Consider the following 25,924-nt stretch of genomic DNA (forward strand, 5'->3'; position numbering starts at 1 on the left):
CTTTAGGATGGACTGCTTGGATCTCCTTGCAGTCCAAGGGACTCTCAAGAGTCTTCTCCAACACCACAGTTCAATAGCATCAATTCTTCGTGTAAACGCTTCAGAAAGCCCAACTGAGCTCAGGGAAGTCAGTTAATCAGAGCAAGTCGGCAGAAGCACTGGGGCATGAACAGTGGGGGTCCCTCGCCCCTCCACGCGGACGTGGAGGCCCTCTCTCCTGATGATCGCTAAGAGTCCTCTGGGGCTGTGGGGACCCCTCACTGGCTTACAGTCTGGGCAGCCGAGAAAAGCAAGTGTGGTTTCTGTTTGTCTCCTCTACTGACTCAGGGATTTCCTCTGTTGAGCAACAGACGCACCTGCGGCTAATCTGTCGCCACTTCCACCAGCTGCCCTTCGTCCAAACACGGCAGTCTCTGCTGAGCTGAGCACGCCTCTGTCACCTGGCTCAGAACTCCAGGAGCGTCTCCTGCATCGTGGAGGCGGGAGAGAGGCTGTGAAAGCCAAACCCCTTGATGCCAGCGACCTTGGGTTTGCTCGGGGGTGTTTCCTCAGCTGTTTCACAGGCCGGCACCGACTCAGATGCTAAGGAGGGGCCGTCCTGGACTGCCGAGGCCACGTGTGTGACATCCCTGGGTGCAGGGACAGCAGCCAGGCTCCCGTCCCCGGAAATGGCAGCTGCTGGCTTGTGTCTGGGCCTGACCTACTTTCCAGTCCCAGGTGCTTCCCTGGTGAGGGCTGGACTGTGGGTGGCATTTCCAAGGGAAGAAGCTCCCTTCTGAGCCGGATCCGCCCCTGGGGCCCCAGCTCACCCCTTAGTGGCTTCTTGGCTGCAGAGACGGCTCACCTCCTGGGGCCTCGACACTCCCACCCCCCAGCCAGGGCCATCAATGGGTCCTGGGAGACCCTGCCCTCCCGAGTCCGTCGCTGCTCCAGCCCAGACCTCTGCAGGTGCCCCCCTTCTTCTGGGTGAGGTGCCGTGGGGGTGACGCCATCTGCCGGGCTGCATCATGAGTGAATCCTCGCGGGATTAACCCGCCGGCCCGCGGTCAATGCCCTCTGTCACGTTAGGGAGTCCTGGCTGTGGCTCCTCCAGGAAGCCAGGACTCTCAGGCCTGAAGTCAACTCCTTTCCCCAGAGTGATAGTCTTCCTGTCCTTTATGCTGACTGCCTTCCCACACTTTCCAAAGAAAGGGGACCCCTCCCCTCCCAGCCTGGAGGCCCCTCAGCCCCCTGTCCCCACATGCCCCCATTGGACGCTCTCCCTGCCTCTCAGCTGTCCTCTGCTCCCCAGGTCCCTTCTCCTCTCCTCACAGCTCTTCACTCTGCATCGAAAATTAATAGTCAGATTTTCTCTTGCTCCAAAATCTCTGTGGATGGTGACTGGAGCCATGAAATTAGAAGATGCTTGCTTCTTGGGAGAAAGGCTATGACCAACCTAGACAGTACATTAAAAAGCAGAGACATCACTTTGCCCACAAAGGTCCATCTAGTCAAGGCTATGGTTTTCCAGTAGTCATGTATGGATGTGAGAGTTGGACCACAAAGAAAGCTGAGTGCCGGAGAATTGATGCTTTTGAACTGTGGTGTTGGAGAAGACTCTTGAGAGTCCCTTGTACTGCAAGGAGATCCAACCAGTCCATCCTAAAGGAGATCAGTCCTGAATATTCATTGGAAGGACTGATGATAAAGCTGAAGCTCCAATAGTTTGGCCACCTGATGGGAAGAGCTGACTCACTGGAAAAGCCCCTGATGCTCGGAAAGGTTGAAAGCGGGAGAAGGGGATGACAGAGGATGAGATGTTTGGATGGCATCACTGATTCAGTGGACATGAACTTGGGCAAACTTTGGGAGATGGTGAGGGACAGGGAGGCCTTGTGTGGTGTGGTTCACGGGGTCGCAAAGAGTCGAACATGATTGAGCAATTGACAATAACAGCAACAACAATACCGCTACACATGCCCAAGACAACCCCTTTCAGGGCTGGGTCCCCCTGATCGGGGTCCCCTGTCTTGTTCAAGCCCAAGCCAAGCCCTTCAGTGGATGCCTCCAACCCTGCTGTCTGGGGGCTTTCCGGCCGCCTATAGCCCAGGAGTCCCGATGTCCAGCCCGGCCCTGGGACCACCAGGTCCTAGCCTGTCCTGGCTTCCTTTCCTTCCTGCTTCCAGCAGCTCCGCTGCTCAGCCCCTTCTGACCATGGCCCTCTGCGTGGCATACCCCTGCACGTCCCCAGGTTCCCCTGCGTTGCGGCAGCAGCTCGCCCTATCCCCGTCCCCAGCTGTAAACCCCTGCTGCTGCTTCCGTGGGTGCTGAGTGAACCCAGCCCCTTCACCAGGCAGTTCAGCCCCAGATCGGGCCAACCGCCACCCTCGCCTTCAGCACTGCAGCCAGCCTGTCCTCACAGGTCCCCCTAAACACAGAGGCTGAAACCCCCAGGTGACGGTGTTGGGAGGTGGTCTCTGGGAGCCCTCGGGGTTACAGTGCCCTCGTGAAGGGGACCCCTGATTGTCCCCTCACCCCTATGTCCACTGAGGACTCAGCGAGATGTTTATGAGCCAGGAAGTGGGTCCTCCCCGAACCCGCAGTGCCTTCGTCCTGGACACCCAGCCCCAGAGCAGTACACGTCTCCTGTTCACAAGCCCCACTCCTGTCTAGGGGGTGCTGTTAGAGACGGCTCCCTTCTAGCCTCCCCCAGGCTTCCCGCTGCCCAGAGGACCATCAGACAGGACAGGACTCAGGCGTGACCCCCAGGATGAATGTGCCACTGACCCCTCCCACCCCCGACTCAGTTCTCCCTGTCCACCGAGGGACGTTGGCATGGTAACCTGTAAGCTTTGGCTCCTCCCCACACCTCCATTGAAAGCAGACAGGAGCGCTTTTGCCCAGACACACGGGCAGGACATCGCTCTGCCCAGAGGAGCTCACCCGGGGGGAGCCTCGACGGGACGGTCACACTAGCAAGGACAGCTGCGGGCTCTGCTGCCTTTCCTCCCGGGCATCGCGGATCCAAGCCCTCGAGAGGAAGTGGGGCCCGCCCTCCAGCCCCTGCTCCTTGATGCGCGTCTCCCCGTCTCCCTCAGGGGCCCTGAGCCCCCTTCCGAGGCCGGCCAACCTGGGGCCCCCCGAGCGGGCTGGCCTTGCGCCAGGCACTCACCGTTGTTCTGTGTCTGCCAGACCGCGTCGGCCATGCCCCAGAGGCCGGGGAACACGAAGAACACGGGCAGCTGGCTGGGGTGCGGCTTCCACAGCAGGAGGGCAATGATGCAGGCCAGCTGGGTCACTGCCCCTGGGGGCGGGGGCGGGGGGCGGGGGTCTCCTCTGAGTCCCTCGGAGCCGTGGGCCGAGCCTCCGACCCCCTGCTCCCTATATTACTGCTGCTCGCTTTCTCTGGTGCCTTTGACCTGACTGGTGCAGGCTGCCAGGGGGCACCCCTGGCAGGTGCGCGACTCTGCCCACCTCTGGTCTTCACAGCAGCAATGGCGGGGGAGCCTTGGGGTGATGCACCTCTGTGTCTTAGGGCAAAGTGTCATCTTGCTGGGCAAAGGAGGCTCCAGATTGTGGGGGCTCAGGGTGGGAGACACTGAGCTTCTTCATTAGTGGGGACCCCTGCTTCTCACTGAGTGGGGGGCGTGGGGAGGGGAGGGGAAGAGGGCCCCCAAGCCTGGGAGCTGGGCCTTCCAAGCAGGACAGGGAGCAAGGCCTCCTTGCTCCTCCTGGCTTTGTCCTCACAGCCTGAGGTCTCGGCTTCATGAGTCTGCAGGCCCTGTGATGCCCCCCGACCAGGGAGACAGAGCAGCCTGTGACCCTCTGGGGCAGCAGAGGAGCACGTGGAGCAGGTGCCTCCAGGGTGTCCCGGGGCTGCGTGACCCTGGTTGAGTTACTAGGTGTCTGCGTTCCTCAGTAAGAATCGAATGACTCAGGCCTCGGCCGGCACTATGGTTTGGCTTCCCCTCCCTCTTGCTGCGTCACCACAGACCCGTGGAACTGTCACTGTTGGCTAGCTCTTTCCTTGAACACCCTCATCCTCACCTTGTCTCTGCTGCTCCCTGGTCCCCCAGGGGAGGCAGAAGGGGATGCGTATTTAGACAACCAGCTTCATCCAGCGCGTGAACCAAGATCTCCTCCTTCTGGGAGGCCCCCTGCCTCCCGCCTGACCTCCGTCCCCCCTACTTTGTGTGCCTCCAGCAACCCCCCTCCTCACCCCAACCCCAGCCCTCTTCACACAGTCTGCAACCGCCTGCAGTGCAGCTGGACCCGCCCCAGGCCGTGCCCAGCACCCGCCTACCCAGCGCGAAGAGCGCGGTCCTCCCAGTGTACCGGGCCAGCCTCCCGAAGAGCACGGAGCACAGGGCGTCGACGGCCCCGAAGCAGATCATCACGTAGCCCACGAACTGGATCCCCAGGGCGCAGGTGGTGTAGGACTGTGGGAGAGGACAGACCGTCACCCGCGCCAGCCTCGCCCCGCTCGGGGCTGGGCGCGGGAGCCACAGCTCTCTGGGGCTCATCCAAGTCAGGGAGTTCAGGCTGTGGTAAAACGCCATCTGCAGTGTGACCGCTGGCCTGAAAGCTCGTCCGGGCCTTCCGTTCCCAGGGCGAGGGCAGTGTTGGCGCCCCTTTCGAGTGAGAGCTAACGGGACCGTCTGGACGGACCTCCTCCCCGTGTCCCTGCACCGCAGGTGTGGCGCACTGCCGTCCTGAGTCTGAAGTCTTCTCCTGGGGCGGGCCGTGCCCCTCCTGCCTGTGGGTGGCTGGCTGAGGACAGACCTGGGGGTGAGCAGGGGGCTGGGGGTGCTTTAGGGCCTTGAAGCGGCCCTGAACAATATGGTCATGATGCATTCATGTCATCATGCCTGTGTCCAAACCCCGAGAACACCCACACCGAGAGCAAGCCCCCAGGGAGATGCTGGAGGCAAGGTGATGAGAACGTGTCCCTGTGGGTTCACCAGCTGTGACAAACGGACAGATGGACTGCAGACAGTAGGGGAGGCCGTAGCCAGGTGGGGTCAGCGGGGGGCAGGTACAGGAAATCTCTGTAATTTCTGCTCAGTTTTGCCATGAACATAAAACTGCTCTAAAAAATAAGGTCTTAATGAAAAAGAAGATGGAAGGAGCAGGGAGGGAATCTCTGTAGAGATGAGAAGAACAGGAAGACCTCCTGCCCCAGGCCCGGGAGGTGGGGGGCAGAGGGGCCCCGGGGCACCAGGGCTCACCGGCTGCGGCTCTCACGATGCGCCCGTCTCTGCAGAATCAGGACAGACACATCAGGAGGCCCCTGGCTCCTGGATGGTGCCGGCTGTGCCTGAGCTCACAGGCGGTGGTCTGTGACAAGTCCGAGGGGAGTGGCCTCGTCCAGACCCAGGGACTCTGTGTCATCCCCCTTGTTCTTGGAAACTCCAGGTCTCCAACAGGATAGTCCTCAGAGCAGAGGCCACAGGCAGCCCTGGGCGCCTGAACATGCGGGGCTGTACACCAAGGGGAGTTTGCGGTTTACCTGGAACTCAAATCTGTACCCGGCCCTTTCTCCTGCAAGTTTGGCAGCCCCTCCTGGGAAGGAGCCGTGGGGGGACTGGAGTGGAAGTTCCCTGGAGGATGAGTGGTGGTCCTGGGGGGTGGGCCTCTAGACACAGGCCGGAGGGTCCAGCCTTGGCCCTGGCTGTCTCCCTCCAACGCCCAGCTCCTCTCCCACACTTTCTGAGCAAAAACCTCTCTACCGTCCCTGTCTGTGACATCCCTTCTACAGCATCCCACCGGGGTCTCCAGGACAGAACCCCACCTGGGCAGGGGCTCCAGAGACAGGGGCTCAGGGAGAGACCCTCGATAAAGGTAGCCAGCCAGACCTGGGGCTCCGCTCCAGCCACACCTAAAGAAGGACCCCCTCTCGGAACAACGTGGGCAGACAGTGCAGGGATCAGGTGGGCATCCAGGGAAAGGGCATCTGAGTAGCCAGGGCAACCATGCTGAGCCACCTTCGTTTCTAGATTGTAACTCAATATTCAAAAACTAGCTAAGGGCCCAAATAGACTTTTCTCCAGACAGGACATACAGAGGAGCAAAAGGCACAAGAAAAGATGCTCAACATCGCTAATTACTCAGTTCAGTTCAGTCGCTCAGTGCGACTCTTTGCGACCCCATGAACCGCAGCATGCCAGGCCTCCCTGTCCATCACCATCTCCTGGAGTTCACTCAAACTCATGTCCATCGAGTCAGTGATGCCATCCAACCATCTCATCCTCTGTTGTCCCCTTCTCCTCCTGCCCCCAATCCCTCCCAGCATCAGGGCCTTTTCCAATGAGTCAACTCTTCACATCAGGTGGCCAAAGTACTGGAGTTTCAGCTTCAGCATCAGTCCTTCCAGTGAACACCCAGGACTGATCTCCTTTAGGATGGACTGGTTGGATCTCCTTGCAGTACAAGGGACTCTCGAGAGTCTTCTCCAACACCACAGTTCAAAAGCATCAATTCTTTGGCACTCAGCTTTCTTCACAGTCCAACTCTCACATCCATACATGACCACTGCAAACACCATAGCCTTGACTAGACAGAGCTTTGTTGGCAAAGTAATATCTCTGCTTTTCAATATGCTGTCTAGGTTGGTCATAACTTTCCTTCCAAGGAGTAAGCGTCTCTTAATTTCATGACTGCAGTCACCATCTGCAGTCATTTTGGAGTCCAAAAATATAAAGTCTGACACTTTCCACTGTTTCCCCATCTATTTCCCATGAAGTGATGGGACCAGATGCCATGATCTTAGTTTTCTGAATGTTGAGCTATATGCCAACTTTTTCACTCTCCTCTTTCACTTTCATCAAGAGGCTTTTTAGTTCCTCTTCACTCTCTGCCATAAGGGTGGTGTCATCTGCATATCTGAGGTGATTGATATTTCTCCCGGCAATCTTGATTCCAGCTTGTGTTTCTTCCAGCCCAGCGTTTCTCATGATGTACTCTGCATATAAGTTAAATGAACAGGGTGACAATATACAGCCTTGACGTACTCCTTTTCCTATCCGGAACCAGTCTGTTGTTCCATGTCTAGTTCTAACTGTTGCTCCCTGACCTGCATATAGGTTTCTCAAGAGGCAGGTCAGGTGGTCTGTATTCCCATCTCTTTCAGAATTTTCTACAGTTTATTGTGATCCACACAGTCAAAGGCTTTGGCATAGTCAATAAAGCAGAAACAGATGGAATATTACTCAACCATGAAAAGGATGAAATAACGTCATTGGTAGCAACACGGACGCGACTAGACTTCATACTATATGAAGTCGGCCAGAGAAAGACGAGCATCATGTGATGAATGATACACGTGAGCTCATTCACCAAACAGAAACAGACTCAGAGACTTAGAGAATGAACTGATGGTAACCAGCAGGGGAAGAAGGGAGAGAAGGGACAGGGAGTCTGGGGTGGACGTGTGCACACTGCCATGTTTGAAGTGGATAACCAGCAAGGACCTACTGCACGGCACAGAGACCCCTGCTCAACATTCTGCAATAACCGAAATGGAAAAGACTTTGAGAAAGGTCGTGTCCATACAGCTGTGTAACTGAACCGCTCTGCTCCACACCCGGGAGTAACGCAACACTGTCAGTCAACTAGACTTTAGAACAAACGTTTTTTAAAAGCTAGGTAATGAGGAATTTCAGTGTTTTCTCTATTTTCCACTCTAAGACAAGGACACGGGGTGAGATGCAGGCAAATAAGGGTCACTGCAACAACTCCCAAGCGGCTTTGGTCCTTTATCTGGAGACACATCTCAAGCGAGAGGCGACCCTGGTTCCAGGCCAGGTGAGCCCACATGCAGCCCCATGGGCAGCTCCCCCGAGGCCGGAAGGGCTGCATGCAGCGCGGGGAGCCCCAAGCCACCCGCCAGCCAGCCCCTCTCTTACCCGCGTGTAGTCGCCCGACAGGAAGGCTTGCTCGAACCCGCTGAGCATCGGCAGCAGGATCAGGAGACGCAAGCGCTTGTCTCTGAGCAGCTTAAATGTTGACAGCAAAGTGGACCAGAAAGGGGGCGCCTGCTTCTCGCCCTCACCTTCCGGCTGAGCATCTCTTACGGGTTCCAGAAACACGGCCGTGAGCAGGACGGCCAGGAAACCGCACCCTGAAAGGACAGGGAGGGGACATGCTGCTGTGCGGGGCTCCAGGGGCCCCGCACACACACGGGCTCCCCGCCTTGCCGTCTGGCCTCCAGCCCTGCGGGCTCCCTCTGGGTCTTCTCTGCCTTCAACGCCCACTCATCTCTCCTTCTCTGCCTGGTAAACTCCTACTCATCCTTCAATACCTGGCTTGGGTACCACCTTCCCATCAGAGCTGCCCTCAGTTCAGTCCAGTTCAGTTCAGTCACTCAGTCGTGTCTGACTCTTTGCAACCCCATGAATCGCAGCATGCCAGGCCTCCCTGTCCATCACCATCTCCTGGAGTTCACTCAGACTCACATCCATCAAGTCCGTGATGCCATCCAGCCATGTCATCCTCGGTCATCCCCTTCTCCTCCTGCCCCCAATCCCTCCCAGCATCAGAGTCTTTTCCAATGAGTCAACTCTTCGCATGAGGTGGCCAAAGTACTGGAGCTTCAGCTTTAGCATCATTCCTTCCAAAGAAATCCCAGGGCTGATCTCCTTTAGGATGGACTGGTTGGATCTCCTTGCGGTCCAAGGGACTCTCAGGAGTCTTCTCCAACACCTCAGTTCAAAAGCACCAATTCTTTGGCGCTCAGCCTTCTTCACAGTCCAACTCTCACATCCATACATGACCACAGGAAAAACCAGAGCCTTGACTAGACGGACCTTAGTCGGCAAAGTAATGTCTCTGCTTTTGAATATGCTATTTAGGTTGGTCATGACTTTTCTTCCAAGGAGTAAGCGTCTTTTAATTTCATGGCTGCAGTCACCATCCCTAGAACGCAATTTCTCAAGGAGATGTAACTGCTCGTCATCTGAGAGCTTTGTTCAAAACACTCATCCTGTTCAACCGGTTTCAGTCAGCTGAGTGCCCATCTGGCCGCCAAGGTCACCGACAGCCAGGACCTCGTCTGCCTGCTTTCTGGGCCCCGTCTCTAGTGCTCACTCTGGTTTATCAGCATTAAGGCCCCCCTTGGCTCCTCTGATATGGAAGTGACTTTGAAATAGACCGGAGTGTTGGTGCGTCTGCTCTCACCATGGCGACGAGCTGCCCATGCACACGGCCTCATGGCCTTCGATTCCCAGTGGCGTCTGTACTCAGTCCCATCGAATCTGACTCTTATCAGACTCATGGTCATTAAGAAGGATACAATCCAAGACCTTCACAGACTCCAGAATTCAAGAATGGTAAAGAATATCCTTAAATTTTCTTCAAATGGACACCAAAAAAAAAAATAAATAAATAACCCAACCACCTAATTTAAAGATATGCCCAAAGTAGTGGGGTCATTTAGAAATTTTTCATTCAAATAAGCATCTAAGGATAAGAGATCAAACCAGTCAATCCTAAAGGAAATCAACCCTGAATATTCATTGGAAGGACTGATGCTGAAGCTGAAGCTCCAATACTTTGGCCACCTGATGCAAAGAGCTGACTCCTTGGAAAAGACCCTGATGCTGGGAAAGATTGAAGGCAGGAGGAGAAGGGGACAACAGAGGATGAGATGGTTGGATGGCATCACCAACTCAATGGACGTGAGTTTGAGCAAGGTCCAGAAGATGAAGAAGGACAGGGAGGCCTGGCGGGCGGCAGTCTGTGGGGTTGCAAAGAGTCGGACACGACTGAGCAACTGAACAACAAGGATAAGCACCATCATAGGAACTCACTCCCCTTGGGCAGCCATCTCTTCACAAATTTCCAGTGTCCAGCACCTTCTGCTGCCCCGTGACCACCAGTGGGAGCCACAAGGCTTCACAGATACCCAAGGGTGGGCAGTGGGAGACGCCCGCCCAGCCCCAGCCTCTCAGAAGTCATTTAAGTATACACTTCAGGAAAAGGTGATAAGCCCAAGACTTGGGACTTCCAAATCCAACCAGATGTAGTTGAAGTGTGAAGTGTGACATTCACTCAGCCATGTCTGACTGTGTGACCCGTGGACTGTAGCCCAAAGGCTCCTCTGTCCATGGGATTCTCCAGGCAAGAACACTGGAGAGGGTTGCCATGCCTTCCTCCAGGGGATCTTCCTGGCCCAGGGATTGAACCTGGGTCTCCCGCATTACAGGCAGATTCATTACCATCTGAGCCTCCAGGGAAGCCCTGCAAATAGCCGATTCACCAAGGCTGTGGGCCACCTCGGTGCCACCCAACAGCACGGCCACAGCCCCTAGTGGCCACTGAGTGCTTGGAACGTGGCTGCTGTGTGACCTCGGAAGAGTCATCTTACTTTTGTTAATTAGAATTTCAGTAAGCACACGTGATGACCGCGGGCCTGGATGGTGCAGACGTGGGGCTGGTTCCATCATCAAGCGAGACCTCCAACAGCAGAGGCTGCTGCGCTGGGTTTCATGCGGGAAGGCCCCAGGCACCACCCAGCTGAATGCATTCTGAGGGGCGTGTGCAGATAAGCGCAGATCATCCGCGCCCTGGGAAGGTGGTCTTTTACCCGGGAAGGTCTTGCTTTGCCCGGGGTCCTGGGGCCGGCACGTACCCGTGTAGATGCCCATGAGTGTGTAGACGAGGTCCTGGGAGGGCCGCTTCGTGCTGTTGGTGGACGCCACGGCCATCAGGCAGTCGCTGGCCCCGCAGGCCTGCAGCTGCTCCTCTGGGACGGTCCCTGTGGAAGCAGAGAGCCCGACTGAGGACATGGGGAACTCGCAACAGGAGACGGCACACGTGGAAGGATGTGCCAGGGAGAGTGTGGCCGCACGGAGCGTGAGACCCACCACAGGTCAGAGCCAACCACGGGGGTTGTTCCATCCAGTGTCCCAGACATGTCTCTCCTCGGAAACATCTATATGCTTGATTTTAAGACCCTCCGGACCCATGTGGAATAAATGCTGGCTACTAGTTATATTGCGTTGCTAACTTCATTAAAAGTTTTCCACTTTTCAGAATTATAAGTAAGATATGTTAGACGGGGTGTCGGGCCCACTGGGTTCTGAGACTCATCTGTGAAGAGACCCATCACCGTGGGCAGGTTCACTCATGCTTTCTCTGAGTGTTTCTTAGCCATAAAAAGAATGACATGTGAGCAATCAGTGACTCTCAGTAGACCCACATCGAATCTCTGAAGAAAGGGGCCACGTGTCACAGGCAAGCGTCCTCGGTGTCCCATCGTTCCCATAGTACTGATCTCAGCGCACGAGACGCTGCGGCCTTCCTGTGGGTCGGGAGGCGCGCAGCCGGGGACAAGGCGGCAGCGTGGAGGCTGGAGGCACAGGAAGGCGGAGAAGCCTCTCAAGGCTCCCAACGTGCCTTCCAGCCCTCAGATTCTGCGTCCGGTGACCAGGGAGAGATTAAGCTTACTTGTCTGCATGTCTTTAAAAGTGAACCTGTTCGCGCCTCCACACCAGTCATGTCAGAGCCTGAACTTTCACCCTAGCTTCTGTTGGTCGACTATTGACAGTTCTGGCAATACTGAGTAATGATTGGTGTCTATCAACCCTGCAGTTTCCCTCTGCGGAGGTACTCAGCAAGGATGACATCATGTGAGCAAAGAGGGAGGAAAGGTTCTTATTTCCGAAAGCTGGGACTTGAGCGGATGAGCAGTACAGAGGATCAAGGCAGAGAGAGAGATTCCTGATAACGGGACAGTTAGCACCTCTTCCCCATCAATAAAGCTTCCTGCGAGACCTGCAGACATGCGTTTCCTCTGCCCTTGGTTGAAGTCTTCAGACAGCAAAGTGTGCAGGCGTAAAACGGACGCGCACTCTGTAACCCTGTCTGGGTGAGGCCGGGCAGAGAGGAAAGTTAAGACCCTGGTCATGCAGTGTTCAAATCTGTTGGGGATGGTGGCCTTTTGTGTAATATTGAAAACGCTGGTGAATGAATCGATTCCGAGGGAAAATAAATCACGGAAACCATTCTTAGTCTAGAGGATAGTAAGGACCCCATGGATGTGTGGATGTGCGGGTCGGACCCTAAAGAAGGCTGAGCACCAAGGAACTGACGCTTTTGAACTGTGGTGTTGGAGAAGACTCTTGAGAGCCCCTTGGACTGCAAGGAGATCCAACCAGTCCATCCTAAAGGAGGTCAGTCCTGGGTGTTCATTGGAAGGACTGATATTGAAGCTGAAACTCTAATACTTTGGCCATATGATGTGAAGAACTGATTCACTTGAAAAGATCCTGATGCTGGGAAAGATTGAAGGCGGGAGGAGAAGGGGACGACAGAGGATGAGATGGTTGGATGCCATCACTGACTCAATGGACATGAGTTTGAGTGAACTCTGGTAGTTGGTGATGGACAGCGAGACCTGGCTTGCTGCGGTTCATGGGGTCACAAAGAGTTGGACACGACTGAGCCACTGAACTGAACTGAACTGAAGGACACGTGAACTCGCATTCCACAGGTAGTGACCCTCAGTTTCCCCAGGGCACCCCTCCCTAAGGAGTGGCGGCCAAGGCACCCGGGCAGCAGACGGCCCTCAGACCCACCCAGACTGTCCAGGGAGCAGCCGGGTCCAGGCAGGCTGAGAACCAGGTCTCGGGGCCCCACGTGACCGCTGCTCATGTCCTGGATGAGGACGTGAGGGAAGGGACCAGAGGCCCTGGGTGGTCCCCATTTCCTGTTACCTTGAGTGGGCGTCTGGCCGAACACGAGAGACGAGATCAGGTTGCCCCACACGCCGGACGACTGGAATATGAGGAAGAAGATGCCAAAGTACTGGTTGACCACGTCTTTGCCGACTTGTCCCGTCTTCCGCGCCTGCATGTTCCCCACGATGGTGAGGTAGGTGCCCTGTGCAGACCACAGGGCGGCGGCTCCCAGCCCCACCAGGACGGAGGTGGGGATCAAAGTGTACCTGAGAGACGAACGGACAGGCCTGCCTTGGCCCCTTCCTCCCTCCCTCTGTCTGAGGAGGAGGAAGCTCCTGGCCCGGCCCAGGGAAGTGTCACCGTGTTGGGTTGGTCAGCTTGACTGAGTCGCCCTCAGACTCAGATGAATGAGAAAATCAGACGCTTTTCTGGTTCAGGATCATTTGCAAGAGTGAAATTCGGTGTTGTTTTTGTGCTTGGATGCAGCTACCGTGAGCTGGGACACCAGATAAGACTGGGCCGGTTCAAGATATTTCTAATGGCGGAAGATTAAACCTGATCTATTATCTGTCTATCCACTCAGCTCCCTGTCTGTCACTCTGCCGTAAGGATCCCGTCTGAGACTCTGGTAACCAGAGAAGGAATGACGTGAAGCCATCTTCCCCGCGTGCCTCCCTGACAGCTCAGCGGTAAAGACTCCACCTGCAGTGCAGGAGAAGTGGGTTTGATCCCTGGGTCGGGAAGACCCCCGGAGTAGGCAACGATAGCCCACTCCAGTGTTCTTGCCTGGAGAATCCCGTGGACAGAGGAGCCTGGTGGGGTACAAGCCACAGGGTCTCAAAGAATGGGACGGACTTAGCAGCACATCAGTGCATCCTGGATGACAAGGGGCGTCCCCCTAGGAGACGCTTGAGCAGCGTGCCCCTGGGAACAAGGGTCCCCTGAGGGTCCCTGTCTATCCCGGAGCAGGCGGAGCTCAGGTGCAGCCCGGGACACCGGCTCCAGCCCTACTGCGTGCCCTCTCTATGACGGGGTGAGCGTGTGAGGTCTGGCCCAGGCCACACTCTGCCCGCTCCCCCTGAAATTCACCCTCCACATCTTAGGCAGCTTCTCCCCGTCACTGCTGGGGCTGTGAAAGTGCCCTCCCTGGCCCAGGAGGGAAGCTGAGGCCCGAGGAGAGGCCAGGCGGGGTGGGGGGTCAGGGGAGCATGGCCTAGCAGAGGGGACAGGGGCATCTTGGCGGGAAAGCGGGGGACGCGGTCACGGCCTGCCCTGGTGTGGGGCAGGGTGCGGGCAGCAGCTGGGAGCGGGCGTACCAGCTGGCGTAGAAGTTGCCCAGGGAGAAGGCCACATAGCAGCACATGGCAAGCACGAGGGTCCACTTGCAGCCGAGCTTCCCGATGAGGACGGGCGGCAGGAACATGGAGGACAGCAGCATGCCGCCGTAGATCGTGCTGAGCGCAGCCACGCCCAGGCCCTCCTCGCTGTACAGGCTGCTCTGCGGGAACACGACCGGCCGTCAGCGTCCGAGGCCCGGGCCAGGCGCTCGGGGCCGCCCCCTGCCCCCGAGGCCCAGCGGCAGGCTTCCTCTCCTCCAGCTGAGGGACGGGGCAGAGGGGATGGCAGTGGGTCAGAGACCACTGGGCGGCCGGGCTGGGGGGCTCAGGCTTTCCAGCACCCGCCCCCCACCCCCTGGTGAGAGGGGAGAGGGTGTCCAGGCGGCCGGGAGCCCAGGCGGCCGGGAGCCCAGGCGGCCCCAGGCTACTCGGGAGATGAGTGTTGCGGCTGAGCAAGGAGCTCCGGTCTGAAGCCGTGTAAACACAGAGGCTTGCTCCTCAGCGCTGTCGTCTCCCACTCGAGTGCTTAGCGAGCTTAGCGTGAAGGGGCCGCAAGGTCAGGCAGGCACCAGACCCGCTTGGCAAGGGCCGTGGCAGGGGTGACGTTTGGTTTTTGCTGTGAAAGAACCAGCCTGATTGCTTCTTCTATTTATTTCACTTCTAAAAGGAAAGGAGGGGAGGAGGGGAGGGGGAGGATGGGGAATGGGAGGAGGGGAGAGAGGAGGGGGAGGACCGAGAATGGGAGGAGGGGGAGGGTGGGGAGGAGGAGGAGGGGGTGGGGAGGAGGGGGAGGAGGAGGGGGAGGGGAGAGAGGAGGGGAGGAGGGGGGAAGAAGACATGTGCTCCCCCCAGCAGCCAGATCCTCCCTCTCGAGGGTCCTCCCGGCCCTGTTTCCTCCTCCTCCATGTCCTGCTCAGGCCGACCCTGCGGTCATTCGTGGAGGGACGCCTGCTGGGCTCCAGGCCACTGACCACACAGCAGAGGAGAAACGTGAGCCCGAGACGGTCCCTTCCCCGCAGAAGCCAGAGCCCCAGACTCAGGAAACCACCACGGCTCAAGTGTCGGCAGCGGGCAGACACTGAACTGAGAGCTCCCGCGTTCCTTCTCCTGCCGGCTGGGATGGTAGCCCTGGCCCCTTGGGAAAGACGTGCCCCGTGTGAGTCGCACACCTGGCTAACTAGTCCAGACGACCCCAAACCCGGAAGTAAACAGTGGCACCATTCACCTTCCTTCCTACCAAGCCCCCCGCGAGACAGAGCAGAGTACCCCACCCAGCCACCGGGCGCCCTGAAGCCCCCTGCAGACTGCAGGCCCGCAGGCCGAGCTCTCACTCCAGGACGGGCTCTTTTCCTCTGGGTAGCCGCCCCGCCCTCTGACCATCCGCCTCTGTCCAGATGGTGCCCTTTCTTCAAGCGCAGGTCAAGCATCTCCGAGGGTCTTGAGCTCAGGGGGGTGAGCTTTTTCTGAATCTCCCCAGGTGCCTTGCCCCCAGTAGGTACTTAATCGTGTTGCCCAGTTAACTGACACTGAAAATAAGACCTGGACCCATGAAAATTCTGAAATCTGGTTGGAATCAGAAGTTGAATAGTCTACTGTGAAGTGAGGGTTACCTGGAAATTTCTGCTCATAACTAGTCTCCTGGAGCTTGGAGCAAGAGAACAGGCTTGGCCAGGGCCCCTTACTTGCTTAATACTTGAAACTGACGCCTCCTGACTGGTGAGCTTTCCCCTTCATGTGCTAATGAGAAGCTGGCATCGGGGCTCTGCATTAGAATGTCCTCCCCGTCCACGGCCCCATGGCCGTTCAGCAAATATGTCTGTTACTGACCATAGCGCTCCACTGTCCACCTCTGGGAAGGAAGCTGGGTCTCAACCTTCAACACGGGAAACAACTTTCAAAAGCAAATGCCTCTTTCTTACATGAGCGACCGTATTCAAAGGCCTGTCTTTGCAAATGTGAGCCAACTTGCAAAATACATGCCCAAGAAAAAGCCCATGGAAGTGACGTGTACTCAACAACGAGGATGGTCACTCAACTCGACCTGCAAGTCGATCGGTTGATTGATCGGTCACAAGTGTGGACCAGCAGCGGCTGATGTGAGGCTCCAGGGCTGCTCAAGGAAAAGACAACACCTGCACGGATATCAGATGTCAGTGATGCTGCCCAAAGGCCACCGCAGGGGACAGTGAGCCCTGCTGGGGAGCCTCGGGGGCCAAGCTCCTAGGAGGACACGAAGGCCAGGCCTTCTCGTGCCAGAAGACTTTCTGGAAGGCGTGAGACCTGCAGGACGTGGGGGTAACCAGGGAAACGTCAGGGGGTGTAGGTGGGGCTGGGATGTTTGGGGGGTGGGTTACAGAGGCCCCATCCTGAGAGGAGAGAGCCCAGAAGAGTCAGATGCTTCAGCCAGAGCCGCTAAGCTCTCTTCCAGGGCGCTGCGGCAGGGACGGGCTCTGGGTCTCCCTCAGAGCACCCCAGAGGGGGCTTAAGCAGATGAGCACATATCAACGACCTCACTCACCAAATGGCCACCAAGCATGCTGAGCGCTGAGGCAGGGACACAGTGGCGCGGTGGTGGGGGTGGGCCCGGCCTCGTGGAATTCACACACAGTGCAGGGTGAACCACAGGACCCCAGGTGCACACACAGGGCTGGCTCTCCTGGACGTGGGGCCCCGGGCACGGGGACGGAGGAGGGGAGACGTGACATTCGCTCTGTGACCTGAACCATAAACAGGAGGCTGACTGCTCGTGCGGGAGGCAGCGTAGACCTGTGTCAGGGTCCCCGGCAGGTGCACGACCACATCCAGACCAGGGCTGGGACGCCGGCCTGCTCGTGGCCGCCTCTGGTACCTCTCTGGGCCCGAGAATGACGTGAAGCAGATGAAAGCAGAAGGAAGTGATGGAGGCAGGCAGACCCCTCCGAGGTGGGAGTCAGCCACCCCGAAGGCCATATCTGTGCTATCCTCACATGCTGTTTCTTAAGCCAGGCCCGGCTGCAAGCGTCCAGACACGACGTGCTCTGGATCAGTGGGCGAGGAGATACGGCCTGATTAGCAGGGACAGAGCGGGGTGAGCGGGTAGGTGGGCTCCTCCCGTGACAGGTCGGAGATCTGGTTCTCCAATATCTCTAGTCTTCTGAGGAGGAGCTGCTGGTGACAGCGGGCCCCCAGCAGGCGCCCTGGGGAAGACGGGGAGGCCAGCGTGGCCTCCCCTCAACTGCGTGCTCTCCCCACACAAAGGCCTCTCCGACAGGCTCTTGGGGAGGCCCTCAGATCGCGTGTATCCTCGAGTCCCATGGTCCCAGGCGAGAGCTGGGAATCCTGGCACATCCTAAGGCATGCACCCCCCTCTGCCCCAGCTGCTAAGTCCAGGGGCCAATCGGCTGTCATTGAGATCGCAACTGCTCCCTGAGAATTCTGACCCCATCAGCCCATGCCAGGGCCCAGGGAGTGTGGCCTGGCCGACTTCCTCCTGTGCGGACGGTGGCACCGACAGGTCCATGCTCTCGCTAAGCTCTCCTTCCAGACACCACTCACCACATTCAACACGGGCTCAGTACAGCACAGAAACGCGGGTGCTTCACACATGCTAGCAAATTACAACATCCCAGAGCTCTGAGCAATGTCTACAAAGTCACGGATGATCCTTCAACTTGACTCTGGGCATCACCCTGGGCTGAAATTTCATTCTCTGCGAGCGTAATCAGAATAGAGACTGCCCGGGGCAGATCAAGCGGGAATGAACGCGGACCTCTGACGGATTCGCGTTACTGCCTGACCACAGATTCACAGTGATCAGTCTTGTGTCTCCTCTCACCCACAAAAGGCAAGGCAGACCTTATCAGACCCTAACCCAAGTCCAGCTCTGCTCGTCCAAGGGTCAGACACCAGCAGTTGTGCAATCCCGTTGAACTAGGAGCGGAGGCTGCGTGTAGAGCCACCGTCTGTGTGGAGGACTGGGGAGGGTGACCTGGACAGATACCCACGTTCCTCGCTGTCTGTGGCACGGATAATCTTGGAGTCCAGGAGGCATCCCGAGGGGAGGTCAGATGGCCTTCGCACACCTACCTGCAGGCTCTGCAGCCCTCCGTAGGCAGTGAAGAGCAGCAGAAACCCGAAGGAGACCACGAGGACGTTCTTCAGGTTCCTCTCCATGGCGCCGGCTGAAAGCTACACGCCCGGGCGGCTCCGCAGTTCCCTGAAAGACACCAGCCCGACTCAGAAGTCACGTTCTGTCCTGGAGTCCGAGTGAGACGTGCATTAGTCACCGAGGCTGCTGAGAGTTAATGAACTTGATAACCACTGACTCCACGAGGACCCCAACACTGTTATTTGCCTTTTCTGCAACCCATAGTCATCGCTTCCTAACCAGGCAACACTTAGGACTCTCATCAGCTTGTGTGGACTGGAACTTTTTTCTGTTAATTTCCAATAGATATGGTCCATGTGGGAAAGTGATGATTTTCATATCACACGGTATAATTGCCTACATTACGTAATTAGATATATGTGAATATCTTAAAGGACAAAGTATACATGTCAGCTTCAAGATCCATAATTCAACTTCTGAAAAAGAGCTGACATGACTGTAAGACACAAGGGCCAAAGTATTAGTGTGTCAAAGACTAAATGATTTCACAGCACTGCAATAAGGTAAGAGGATTTATGTAACACTTTATGGCTTGCAAAGCCTTTTACACCATGTCTTACTTACGGTTCGGTGATTATCATTAGATCTGAGACCCAATACCAGACAGGAAACAGCATCAGAAGACTTCAAGGGGTTTGAATTCCAGATTTAGACCAGTGTTGTCTAAGAGAACTTTCTGCGCCATCCAACACAGCAGCCATTTAAATTTCTTTTTTAATCAATTAAGAGTAAATGCAACTGTGAACGCGCCTCCTCAGTGGCACTGGCCATGCGTTACGGGCCTGAAAGCCACGTGGTTATTGCAGCGGAGGAAGTGAATCCATAGTTGCATTTCATTGTAATTTATTAAAAGAGAAATTTAAATGGCTACATGTAGCCAGTGTGATCATCCGGGACAGGGTCCGTCTAGAGTTTAAAGAGCTTATCTCATATCTCACAGCCAATAAGCAAGCAAAATCGCTCGCCTTTCTGATTGCGAGTCATTCTATTCAATTATTAGCAAAACTTGGAGTTTGAAGACTGTTTCGAAAGCTCTGTGCAGCCAGTTATTTTTATCTAGCTCGGATTAATAAGGCAAACCTCACAGTGTAGGTAAGTGTTCCCCAGGGTGGTGACCCGGTTCAGGGAAGCAAGCCATACCATATGAATAGTGTGATGGAGCTCTTCTCCTTGCAGCTTAACTCATTCCTATGGAAATAACATTTTGTGGGAAATGGCAGTTCTGGGCATCGACTGAACATAAATCGTCACCTTACCAAGCCATGAGAGCAGCATGGCCTACGAAAAGCGATGGGAACCACAGAAGCGAACGAGACCCGAGGATCCAACTCTAATCCCGGAAATTCTTAGCCGGACCCTCTCAGCCGGACCCTCTCAGATGGATTACTGACTCTTCAAACCTCAGTTGCCTCTTGAAAAAGGAGAGTTGCAGAAGTTCAAGAGGCTAATGACTGGGAAAGCCCTTGGAATAGCCTTGACACAGATCACCAGTGAGTGTTAACTGGCTAAGATGAAGATATCAGTGGGGACAATTTTCCAAGAAACGTCGCACGTATACGCTAGTGAGGCTATGTATGAAGTAGATGACTGATGAGAACCTACCGTATGGCTCAGGGAACCCTACACAGTCCTCTGCTGCTGAGCCGCTTCAGTCGTGTCCGACTCTGTGCGACCCCATAGACGGCAGCTCACCAGGCTCCCCCATCCCCGGGATCTTCCAGGCAAGAACACTGGAGTGGGTTGCCATTTCCCTCTCCAATGTATGAAAGTGAAAAGTGAAAGGGAAGTTGCTCAGTCGTGTTCGACTCTTCGCCACCCCATGGACTGCAGCCCGCCAGGCTCCCCCGCCCACGGGATTCTCCAGGCGAGAGCGCTGGAGTGGGTGCCACGGCCTTCTCCAATGCATGAAAGGGAAAAGTGAAAGTGAAGTCGTTCAGTCGTGTCTGACTCCCAGCGACCCCATGGACTGCAGCCCGCCCGGCTCCTCCACCCCCGGGATTCTCCAGGCGAGAGTACTGGAGTAGGGGCCATGGCCTTCTCCAGTGCGTGAAAGTGAAGGCATTCAGTCCTGTCTGACTCCCAGCGACCCCATGGACCGCAGCCCACCAGGCTCCCCCACCCTCGGGACTCTCCAGGCAGGAGCGCTGGAGCGGGCGCCACAGACTTCTCCTGCACAGTGCCCTGCAGTAACCTAAATCAGAAGGAAATTCCCCAAAGAGGGGCTCCATGTAACAGCTGACTTTCCAGTAGTCATGCACGGATGTGAGATTTGGACCATAAAAATGCCTGAGCACCAAAGAATTGATGCTTTTGAACTGTGGTGCTGGCAAGGACTCTTGAGAGTCCCTTGGTCTGCAAGGAGATCAAACCAGCCAGTCCTAAAGGAGACCAGTCCTGAATATTCATTGGAAAGACTGTCGCTAAAGCTGAAGCTCCAGCACTTTGGCCACCTGAGGTGAGGAACTGACTCATTTGAAAAGACCCTGGGGTGCTGGGAAGATTGTAGACAAGAGGAGAAGCAGACGGCAGAGGATGAGATGGCTGGACGGCGTCACCGACTCAGTTAACGGGAGTTTACCCAAACTTCGGAACATAGTGAGGGACAGGGAAGCCTGGCGCGCTGCAGTCCTTGAGGCTGCGAAGAGTCGGACACGACGTGGCAACTAACCAACAGCATAGCTGCTTCACTTCACAGTATGGTGGAAACTAACATAACACCGTAAGCAACTATACTCCAATAAAAATCCTTTAAAATGTCGTTCCTAGCATAACACGGACTTTTCACACCAATCTTATTCTCAGTTATCTGACAGCCTTTTTATTCTTCAGCAGCACTCTAGCTTACCTCCGTTCCAATCTGTCTTTACCCGTGGAAGACTTATATTTTGATATCAGAAGACCTTCCTAGGGTTTTCCTCTGCTACTCGCTGTTCAAAGACACCAGAATGACCTTCTGGACTTTCTAACTGGCTCCATGCGCACCTCCCATTAGCTGCCGATCCAGCCGTTTCACTGGCAGCCAGGGGCTCCCGAGGAGCTGTGAGTCTGTGCAGAGGCACGCCGGGGGCCTGCTTCTGGTCTCTCCCACCCCGCCCCTCTAACTGTCCTCTTCTAATCAGGAATCAATTGCTGACATCATTGCCTTACCAGGCTTGCTTCTTCAGTCTCCCTCCTGGTGTTTCCCCTTTGTCTTCAGAGGGATTTTAAAAATGAAACAGATGGTTTGCAATAAACCTTGCTCTCTAGCAAGACAAAAATGTTTCTTTTTTCCTCTCCAGTTTTATCGATAAATAATTGACATACATCATTGTGTAAGCTTATGGTGGACAGTTTGATTTACATCTATTGAGAAATTATGGTTGCAATAGGTTCATCTAACACCCATCTTCTCATATGGATCCAATAAGAAGAAAAGAGAAAGGAAAAAAATAAAAGGTTTCCTCACGATGAGATTGCAAAGATTCACTCTTTTAATAACACTCCTTTGTATCACATGGGACTTCCCTGGTGGCTCAGACGGTAAAGCGTCTGCCTGCAATGCGGGAGACCCGGGTTCGATCCCTGGTTCAGGAAGATCCCTGGAGAAGGAAACGGCAACCCACTCCAGTATCCTTGCCTGGAGAATCCCATGGACAGAGGAGCCTGCTGGGCTACAGTCCAAAGGGTCAGAAAGAGTCGGACACGACTGAGTGACTTCACTTAGGTTCGTATCAAATCAGTGCAAACGAGAGTCACCACGCATACTTATCTTGTAGATGGAAGCCTGAACTGTTAGACCACCTTTCTACAACCCTTCCCCCTCCACCTTCTGCCTCTGGTAATCATAAGTCTGATCTCTTTTTCATGAGTTTGTTTTTAAGTTTTTTTAAAAAGATTCCCAATATAAGGGAGTTCGTACACTATTTCCTCTCTCTGTGGGACTTCACTGAGCATAACTGAGGGCGAGGTCCATCCACGTGGTCACAAACCATAGGATCTCCCTGCTTTTCCTGTTGTGTATGGTATTATATTAATTGTCTATATATTATATAAATGCATATTATATATAGTGTGTGTGTTAGTCACTCAGTCGTGTCCGACTCTTTGTGACCCCGTGGACTGTATGTAGCCCACCAGGCTCCTCTGTCCATGGAGTTCTCCAGGCAAGAATACTGGAGTGTGTTGCCATTTCCCTCTCCATGTATGTATATGTACATGTATGTTACATATACCACAGCTTCATTCATTTGTCTGTTGATAAAAAAACTTATCTTGGCTATTGTAAATAATGCTGCTATGAACCTGAGGGTGCAGATATCTTTCGAAGTTAGTGTTTTCATTTTCTTTGTATAAATACCCAGAAGTGGAATCTCTGGACCAAATGGCAGCTCTGTTCATGATTTTCTGAGAAACCTGCTCTGTTTTCCATGGTGGCGGCACCAGTTTACAACCAACAGCGCCTGAAGCTTCCCTTTTCCTCGTGTTCTTGCCAGTGTTTGCCTTATGGTGACGGTGGTTCTAACAGGTGTGAGCTGATATTGCTTTGTGGTGAGAGAGTCAATTTCTAGGCAGGTTGATGAGAAGTCCAGGGGTCCCCAAGGAGAGAGGGGTCTGGAATTCTCAAGGAGGAAGAAAGGAAAAACATTTTTTTTCTCCCCTCTACATTCCTTGGGATTATATAACAATAATGTATCCTGCTTGAAGACAGTTTCTGGAAAAAACCTTCTGGCTAAACCCGTTATCTTAAAATGTAAATTATGGGAGTAGGTCCAGTAAGATCTTTACAACCTCCAGACATTCTTTTGATTCATCGTAATAACTGATTAAAAGGTATGTAACTCCGTTGCTAACACTAGCACTCTCCATCCCCCCGATGTCTCTGTCAGAAGCTTTCTCTGTCGCTTTTATGCTTTAATAAAATTCTATTACACAAACACTCTGAGCGACCAGGCCTCGTCTCTGGCCCCGGATTGAATTCTCCTCTGGAGGGCAAGAATCCCAGCATCTTTTGTGGTTCAGCAACAACCTTTCAGTGTTTTTAATTTGAATTTCCTTAACAACTAGTGATGATGAACACTTTTCAGGTGTCTTCTCTGGAGGAATGCTCAGGTCCTTTGCCCATTTTTTAACTGAGTTATTTTATTTTCTGCTGTTGAATTTATATGGGTTCTTTATATATTTTGAGTATTAGCCTTTTACCAGGTATGTGGTTTGCAATACAGTTTTCCTATCATGTAGGTTGTCGCTTCCCTTTGTTGATTTCTTCTGCTGTGCAGAACCTGATTAGATTGACGTCCTCCCACTTGCTTCATTTTTATTTTGCTGTTTGTGCCTTCCTTGGCGTATCCAAAAAATCATCGCCCAGATCCACATCTGGGAGAATTTTCCCATGTTTTCTTCTAGGAGTTCTGTAGTTTCAGAACTTCCATTAGTTTTTAATCTATTTTGAGTTAATTTTGGAAAATGGTATAAAACATAGATCCTGTTTCATTCTTTTTCCTGTGAGTATCTAATGATTCCAGCATCATCTATTGAGTATTCTTGGTTCCCTTGTCAAACATTGACTGTATACGACTTGGTTTATTGCTGGGCTGTCTGTTCTATTGGTCTAATGATCTGTTATTATGTTGCCTCCACACTATTTTGAGGACTATAGCTTTACAGTGTAGCTTGAAATCAGGACGTGTGATTCCCCTGGCTTTGTTCTTCTTTGTCAGAATTTCCTAGGCTATTCAGGGCCTTTTGTGGTTCCACATGAATTTTAGAGGTGTTTTTTTTCTACTTCTATAAAAAAATGTCATTGGAATCTTGATAGGGATTGCATTGGATCTATAGGTAGATTTTGATAATATTGCTATTTTAACAAAGTTAATTCTTCTAATCCATGAACACAGAACACCTTTCCATTTATTTGTGTCTTTAATTTCTTTCGTTGATGTCTTGTAGATTTCAGAGTAGAGATCCTTCACTTTCTTAGTAAAATTTGTTTCCAATGATTTTGTTTTTGATGCTATTCTGAGATCAATTTCTTTATTTCTCTTTCAGAAAGTTTGTTGCCAGTGTATCGGAAACACTGCTGATTTTTATGTTATCTGTATCCTGCAGTTTTATTGAAATCTTAAATTTTTTTGGTTGAGTCTTTAGAATTTTCTTTACATAAAATCAAATATAAATAAGGAGAGTTTTACTTTCCCCTTTACAATTCTGATGCCTTTTGCTTCTTTTTCTTGCCTGATTGATCTTCTAGGACTCCCAACACTGTGTTGAATAGGAGTGGGAAGAGCAGGCTTGCCTTGTTCCTAATCTTAGAGAAGTTCTCAACCTTTCACTGTTGAGTATGATGCTTGCTGTGAGCCTGGGGACCAAGTCAGGTCTGAGTGTGCACTGACCTTTCTGGTCAGCCGACAGGGGAAGCCACAGGCTGTGCTCTGCGTCCAAGACCCCTGTACGTGGGGCTGTTGATGGGCTTTGTGGCTCCCGGGTGCTCTGGGTGGGTCTCTGGTTGCTCAGGCTGAAGCCTGTATTCAGTGATGAGCAGGCCTCTGGGTCCCTGCCCTGGCTCAGCTGGAAAATCAGCTGGAAAATCTGGGCTTTCTTAACTGAAACCGACGCACACCCTGAGCTTCCTGATCAGTCACTGGCAAACCATCAGCCCCACCCAACTCTCAGCTCGAGCCCTGCTGGGCCACACAACTTCCAGGAGCCCTTGCTGGTCCTCCAGTCAGACGGCGCTTCGAGGCACCCTGCACGTGGGTGGGGGTGTGCCCGGCTCCCTTGCCAGGGCGGGAGGGGAGGGGCGGCTCCTGGCCACCCTCAGTTTCCCAGTCGGCTCTCCAGCCTGGAGATGCAAGGAGCTGTCATCAGCCTTGGCCCTGAGTTTGTCCGCTGCCCGTGGGCAGCAGAGAGTGGGCCACACTGGTCCCCAGCTTCGCTCTGGGGGCCACCTGCTCTGCTGCTGCCCCCCAGCTTGAGCACAGCCGGGCGCACAGCTTGCAGGAGTCCTTGCCAGCCTCCTGGCCAGACAGGGCTGGCCAGCTGCCCGTCAGCAGGCGGGGCTGTGACTCAGCTCCTGCCTGGACCTGGGCAAACAGCTCTTATAAAACTCCAGTCAGCAAAACTCCAGTCTGAGGATCTAAATCAGGCGAATCCGCACCCAGCAAAGCGGCGCACAGTGCTGGGGGCAGGTCGGGGGAGGCTGCCCCCACCCCAGGTCTTGTCCCACTCGGGGGTCTGGAGGCTCGAGGGGGCCCCTCTACATGGTGTGGTGCCAGCGGGGGGAGGGGCAGCGTGCTGAGCCTGCGGCCACTTTCTTACCCGGCACGTGGTCTCCCAGTCCCTGGGGTCAGGGCGCTGTGGCCTCCGCCCAGACCTCCAGGGCTTCCTCAGTGCTGTCCCGCTCCCCAAGGCGGTCAGTTGCCCTGCTTGTGAGGCGAGTGAAGTCAGGAAGGGCCTGTGTCACCGTCGTGGTGACATCACTCTCCCAAAATACTTCTTAGAAGAGCTGTCCTCCAGGAGGGCTTCCAAACTGTTACTGTGAGGAGGACAGTCATGTGACGCTTTCCCCATGATCAGAGGGGCCCAGGCTCAGAGGTGTGTCCCAACCAACTCACGCCTACCTGCAGACGTGTGGTGGGGACAGGCAGGGCAGGGGAATTTCCAGGAACCGAAAGGAAAGCTGTCTCGACCTTTCAGCAGCAACAGTGGTGTGTCGGCAGAACCGTGGACCTGAACCCCAGGACAGGACAAACCTCAAGTGGCTGAAGAGAGGCGGTGTGAGTGACTCAGAAGATATCAGCAATCATTTC

At 54.4% G+C, this 25,924-nt stretch overlaps 1 protein-coding gene across 9 annotated transcripts in view; it reads right to left on the reverse strand.

Annotated features, from left to right (window-relative positions):
* Positions 1 to 25,924, reverse strand: part of UNC93A (unc-93 homolog A) — a 44,856-nt gene that overhangs the window by 13,912 nt on the left and 5,020 nt on the right. For 2 of the 9 annotated variants that reach the window (XM_042253721.2, XM_004011453.4), the window contains exons 1-8: positions 25,434 to 25,560; positions 18,059 to 18,188; positions 13,973 to 14,154; positions 12,693 to 12,922; positions 10,607 to 10,732; positions 7,884 to 8,098; positions 4,283 to 4,418; positions 3,152 to 3,283 (exon numbers count right to left, since the gene is read on the reverse strand). In XM_042253721.2, coding sequence (XP_042109655.1) covers positions 3,152 to 3,283; positions 4,283 to 4,418; positions 7,884 to 8,098; positions 10,607 to 10,732; positions 12,693 to 12,922; positions 13,973 to 14,154; positions 18,059 to 18,145 — 1,108 coding nt within the window. In that variant the 5' untranslated portion in view covers positions 18,146 to 18,188; positions 25,434 to 25,560. Of the gene's footprint in view, positions 1 to 3,151; positions 3,284 to 4,282; positions 4,419 to 7,883; positions 8,099 to 10,606; positions 10,733 to 12,692; positions 12,923 to 13,972; positions 14,155 to 18,058; positions 18,189 to 19,396; positions 25,561 to 25,924 lie in introns of those variants that run through there. The other 7 variants (XM_042253718.2, XM_042253716.2, XM_027972664.2 and 4 more) reach the window with 6 other exon arrangements.

Source organism: Ovis aries, chromosome 8 (genome assembly GCF_016772045.2).
Source record: "Ovis aries strain OAR_USU_Benz2616 breed Rambouillet chromosome 8, ARS-UI_Ramb_v3.0, whole genome shotgun sequence".
NCBI lineage: Eukaryota > Metazoa > Chordata > Mammalia > Artiodactyla > Bovidae > Ovis > Ovis aries.